Source organism: Nanorana parkeri, unplaced genomic scaffold, assembly GCF_000935625.1.
Source record: "Nanorana parkeri isolate BGI_ZX_2015 unplaced genomic scaffold, ASM93562v1 scaffold1448, whole genome shotgun sequence".
Taxonomy (NCBI): Eukaryota; Metazoa; Chordata; class Amphibia; order Anura; family Dicroglossidae; genus Nanorana; species Nanorana parkeri.
In genome coordinates this window covers 355,079-361,300 of record NW_017307716.1, presented here as the reverse complement: position 1 = coordinate 361,300, position 6,222 = coordinate 355,079, and the positions used below count along the sequence as shown (strand labels likewise).

At 41.9% G+C, this 6,222-nt stretch overlaps 1 protein-coding gene across 1 annotated transcript; it reads left to right on the top strand.

The window, feature by feature from the left end:
- The first annotated feature begins 868 nt into the window (after positions 1 to 868).
- Positions 869 to 1,740, top strand: LOC108798314 (noggin-2-like). Its single transcript, XM_018570054.1, has one exon. The coding sequence runs from the start codon at positions 914 to 916 to the stop codon at positions 1,568 to 1,570; it is 657 nt and encodes a 218-aa protein (XP_018425556.1). The 5' UTR covers positions 869 to 913; the 3' UTR covers positions 1,571 to 1,740.
- Positions 1,741 to 6,222: the final 4,482 nt, after the last annotated feature.

Below are 6,222 nucleotides of genomic sequence, written 5' to 3'. Positions count from 1 at the left end.
AATCTCTGTGCAACAGCTCACGTTCCAAAAAAAAAAAAAGGATTCATTTAAAATTAGGAGGGAGAAGGTCAAAAACATAATTGAGGATGAAGCCTACTGCCTGCGCAGGTCTGCAGGGATTTTGGAACTGTCTTAATCGCAAGGGCACTTCAATCTTCTTACTTTGAGGATCTGTATTCTTTTTTTTTTCAGGATTTTATTCTATATATATTTTAACTTGCTGCACACCGAGATTCGAGACGCATGGAAACTCAATGTTTTGGATAAGCTACCAGCCTACATATCTGCCTATAATTTTCCCCAATTGAAAGGATTAATTTTAATTATTTTTAAACCATTGGCTCCTGTCTCGGAGCAGACTGTATTGCAGAGTCTAGACAAGTTGTCCTGGATGTCACCATGGGGATGGAGCCTATTCCTCTGTGAATTTTTATATCCCGCGAGCCAGCTCCTGCACAGGAATAAGAAAGCGTGGAGGGGGGGCAACCCAAAAACTTGGAGGAAGGGGTAAATTAAAAATCTTTGCCTTCCTTGTGTGGTTCACCCTGCTGACAGACACAGCTACTTCTCTGTGAGAAACTTCCTGGCTCCACAAGGCTGCAGATCACATACAGTATATCCATCTGTGTGTGTGTGTCACACACTGCTGATCTATTTAAAGCATCTTCTCCGGACTTTGTGTCTATTTCTGAGCTCTGCTACACGGGCCAAGGAGAGAATATAAGCTATTTGGTGAAAAAGCGTTTAGTAAAACTCATGTGCTCGCCTGCATTCTGATACCTTCCTCTGGATTACTATCTTTTTCTTTTCTTTTTTTCTCTGGTTTACTTTTTGACATCTAAAAGTCGTTTGATTAAACCACGTGGGAGGGGGGTGGGAGAACCTTGTTCGTCTTTGAAGGGGGTTTAACATCATGAAGAGGATCAATCTCCCTCAGGCAGTTTTGCTTTGCTCCTGCTTGGTTTTAGTTCACCATCAGGGGTCCTGCCAACCTTTCCTCAGGTTCAGACCCTCTCCCAGTGGAGAGTTACCCGTCTTACCTGTCATTGAGCAGCCTGACCCAGAGCAGGACCCAAAGGAGCAGGACCTGGATGAGAGGACACTGAGAAAGAAACTTGGCAGCAACTTCGACCCCAATTTCATGGCGGTGGTCTTGCCCAACCTCGTTAATATGTCCACCCACGACTCACTGACAAAAACTAAAAACCTTGGCGCCCCGCCATTGGACTTGAAGAAGATGGACCTCAGTGAGGCACCTTATGGTGGAAGGATCAAGATGGGGAAGAAAGCCAGGAGAAAGTTCTTACAGTGGTTGTGGGCTTACACTTACTGCCCGGTACTTTACACTTGGAAAGACTTGGGGGTCAGGTTTTGGCCAAGGTTCATCAAGGAAGGACAATGCTTTTCAGAAAAGTCTTGCTCCTTGCCAGAGGGCATGTATTGCAGACCCCACAAGTCCGTCACCAAAATTTTCCTGAGGTGGCACTGCCAAGGCTGGTCAAGGCAGAGGTTCTGCACCTGGATCCCTTTCCAGTATCCAATATTATCAGAGTGTAAGTGCTCGTGTTAACTGCTGCTCATCAGTGAAAAGACATGAGGGCTGAATGAGCCACTGGTTAAACCTTGCACTTCCGAAGGACAAGTAACCTGGTGCTTTTTTTTTTTTTTTGCCATTGACACTGGGGAACTGGATAGTGAATACAACCACAGTTCGGGCTGGTTGACAGCAGAAAAACTTTGGAGGTGGGGGGGAGTGGACTCCCTTAACCCTTTCTGTACTTCCAGTGAAGTCACAGAATAAGGTATCCCTCAAGAGGCCAGACAAAAAAAAAATGAAAAGGAATTATTGCCATAAATTAATTTTTTTTTTCTCTTGGGATATTAATCATTTTATGAAGTATTAAGATGATAGAAAGTGTTATCTTCCCCGACCTTGCACTGTTGATAACTATAATTTGAGCTTTTAATTGGCTGCTGCTAATTATTCATATTATTATTATTATTATTATTGTATTATTGCTATGTATATTATTTTTAAAGCTTGATAAAAGCATCCGGAACTAAGCACCTCCAATCAGATGTTTTATTTTTATATGTAATATAGCTTTTTAACATAAATAAAAAAAAAACCATAAGAACAAAACAAAAAAAAAGGGAATCTAAATCCAAGTCACCAGCTTTTGTAAATAAATAGATTTTTTTTTAATGTAACACCGATGTAATTTTCTCTTTACTGTATTTTATTTTCAGAGGGTATCTGTAGTATATAAGATATGGACCATACTTCAAATCTGTCTCGCACTGCTCCTTTAACTTAACCCCTGCAATGCCATGGTGTTCTTCAGCGCCGTACATACACCCCACACGTTTCCCATAGCGGCCAATGGCAAAATCTGATCCACAGCACAAATAATGAGAAAGCTCATATGCAGATCTATCTAGGAATTTTATTATAAGAAAATAAATGAGAAATATAAATGACAGCAAAAGTATAGATGTTTTATAACAGAGTGGTATCTTTTTTCTTTTTTTTTCTTTCTGTACTATGAATAGACGTTTGGAAAGCAGATTTGATATCTTTGTATACTTTATTTATTTGTAAGGATTGCAAGCAAGGAATGCAAAAGAAAAACAAATGTGGTTATAATTGCAGAAAAACTATTGGTCGGCTATACTTGAAAGCTCCTTTTTTTTTTTCACGTGACAGGTTTAAACAAGAAGGGAAGTCACACTCGAGCAAGACAATTTAGGAGAAAATAAATATACAGTGGTTCAATTATTAATTCTTGGTGTCCTTTATTTAATATGACTGTTCGGCATAACTCATAACGAGTGAAATGGCATCATTGATATCACACTTTGTTTACTTGGCTGAATAGTAAAGGGAGTTTTTTACTGGGAGAGGGATTATATAATTCTGGAAGCTGCTTCTCCTCATTAGACTTAATTTAATTAATGTATTAAGTGCAGCATATTAAGTATATTAAGTATTAAGTTGAACATATTAAGTATATTAAGTTGAACATATTAAGTATTAAGTGAAACAATGTGCTCTCATGATGAGCTCCGGTCTGGTCTCAAACATTAGGGAATTGTCTCGGTTGAAACAGCTAATTGCAATCAATGAAAATATTTGCCTTCTTTCCTTGCAATGCAAACATGGTGAATATTGTTCCTGACATACTGCTTGCAGAACAGAAAAGGGGAAACCTTTGCTGAATCATGGGAGCTATTTATTTTTTCTTGTTCAGACATGCTGACCTAGGTATGCTCAGTAAAAGTTATTTTATTTCAGAAATCGTACTAGGGTTACGTGGTAACCATGCTTAAAGCATATTTGTAATATATTGCAGCTTACCAGCCTTTAGATGTGGTTGAAGTTTTTTTATTCCTTTTTTTGCACCTGTTGATTCGGCCCATAACACAAATCCTGTCCTAGGGTGACAACGCGTCGCTCACTGTATCTATAGGTAAGCAACGTTGCCACCCTAGAACAGCTCCTCTCCTCTTCTCTTCTCTTCCATAGAGGGGAATGGGGTTTTGTGGTCCTTAGACATGACTGGGAACAATGTAACTGATAAGACTGCAGCACCAGCAAAGAGAACAGAAAGTTATGAGCTGACAACATTTTTGGCAGGATCAACAGGTACGTTTTTTTTTTGCACCTATAGAACAGGTGTAATAAAACATTTTTACTGGTATATTTAATGGACCAAAGGGGACCACGTTCATTGTGACGTTGCATAATCAGATCAGTTCATTGCTAAGTTGCATAATCAGATATTAGTGGCCATTGATCTATCTACATTACTCTGTGACGTGTGATTGGTAAGTACAGCCTGCGATAAAGAAATAGCTTTTGCAGCTTGTTATTAAAGAAGACTCCAGTTTTTTTAGTTTTTTTTAAATTTGCAAGTGAGAGACTGGAAAACGCAGAGCTGCTCCCCACAGACAATAGTCGGCCAGTGTAATAAGCCATTTAGATAGCACCAGGTCTGCTCACTATAAAACTATGGGGGTCTTACATCAAAGACTCTCACAAAGAAAACAGTTAAAAACTGCAGCAGATTTAATAGGTTGAAGGCAAAGGCTTTGAGAGAAGGTAAAGGATTTATTTTATTGAGAAATTGATTATATCCCAGTCTAGCCACTATAATTAGTTTTAACACGCCACAATAAAACAAATAGCCCTTTGACACGTAGGGTACGTCTGTAAAGCAACGGCAAAGCCCCTCTGGTGGGCAAGGAGTGGAATTCCGAGGGATCAAAGGGGAAGGACGTCTACGTACGCCAGTTATAATAGGTGTGTGAAGCACATTGTAACACGAATGCTAAAGGGCTACAAAATGGTGAAAAACATAAGTAGTACTACAAATATTAAAATATTGCAAGACATTAATGACCTTACCCCTACACAATAGTTTACTTACCTATTAATGACCAAGGAAGGAGCCCTACTTGCAATACATTTCCAAAGTTCAGATCTTTGTGCAGGCCTGTGGTGGACCCCAAAACAGGGCCAGATGATTAACATAGGGGCTACAGGAGTGCCAGCTCCAGGCCCACCACTGAAAATAGGCCCAACCTGCCCAGATTGCCAAGGTATGCCCGATGGCAAAACAGGCCAGCTAGACTGAACATAATCAGGCAGAGGTGCTAGTGGCTCACTAATCAGGCCTAATAGGCAGCTGCACGCTGGAGCATCGCAGGGCACCAGCTAGGAGCGAGCGACTACCTATTTAGCGAGCCGCCCCTGCTGCTTCCCATGCGACCGGGCAACAGCACCAGGCCTGTGATGCTCTTAAAATGGCCCTGCTGCCAAAGGCAAGGAGGGCTGACATTTCACTCTCAGGGATGGATCAATGTGATGTGAACAGAAAATTGGGCGCCAGTCACTTTAAGGACTTTTTAGATGCTTTATTAAAGAACAGCTAAACTGGGAGCGAGGGGATAGGGCTTCAGACGTCCATAGGCAGAAATAGACTCCAGACTCACCAATCCCTTCCACCTTCCACAGTGTAGAAATACTTTAGTTGTGCAGAGGATGACATTGTGCAGTACAACAGCAGCTGAATAGGGATGTGCATGAGATCTTCCCTGGGAGAGACTCCAGACTTGTTCTTGAGGTGCATGCCATCCTGGCCTTCCTGGCACCTCCAGTAGTTATAGGGCTCCACTGGTCTTCTTCCCAGATAGTTCCATACACCACGAGGGTCTACATGTGGCGTCTTCCAGACTTGAGGCCTAGTCAGCTTCTCCCACCTTGTACATTCCCACCCCCAGGCCAAGCCTGAGCACATGGCAATTCATGAGTATTTATGCACTTCGCCAGCATGCACCACTGGCCATGAAACGCCTAGTGATTGCCTGATGAGGCATAGACACTCCTAATGTTCCCCTATCGGCTGCCCCACTCTGTGGCAGGGTCACACCCCACCACAGGTAGGTACATAAAATAGCAGAACAGATAGAAATGACCAAATTATACAAGACTACAAGTCAGCCAGACTGATTACAGTGCTAGCAAAACTAAATTTAAATAGGTTGAAAAAGGCTACATCTATGCTTTAAAAAACATGTCCACGTGCAAGTACACATGCTCATATGCCTGCAAGGGCATCTAGTCTAGCATGCACACATTCATGTGATCTACAAAATTGGTGTGATCAGACCATTACTAAAAGCTGTGGTCAAGTAAATGTGCTGGGACGTGACCATGTCAATTGGTGATCAATGTCATCCACTGTTCCAGGTATTCTTCAGTGCTCTGAAGTGAATAGCCGAACAGTGTTCGGCTCACTTCACTTCTGATCGGTCATTCACTCAGCTGCCCTCGGCAGCTTTGTGAATAGACCCCATAGTCAGATAATCTCTGCTGGAGGGGAACATCAACCAATCTGAATTCTCATCCTTCCCTTGATCAGAGATCATGTGGCAAACACACTAGGTCTACACACGTGTTTCTAGCAGCACTCAACTGCAATCCAATAAAAAATCGGCCAAACATCAGCTCAATGTAGCTCAATGTAACTCGTCCAATGCATGTCAATGGAGCTGTTCACATCTCACAGCTCAATGTCGCCTGTAGCTTGTAGCTGAAGCTTGTCGCTTGAACATGACCTATTTTTCAGCGGATTAGCTGAATAGACTTCAACAGTGTAGCTCAATGTCGCACGAATTTGCACAACATTGCGCAACATTGTCGTGCTGCGTCGCGCTACA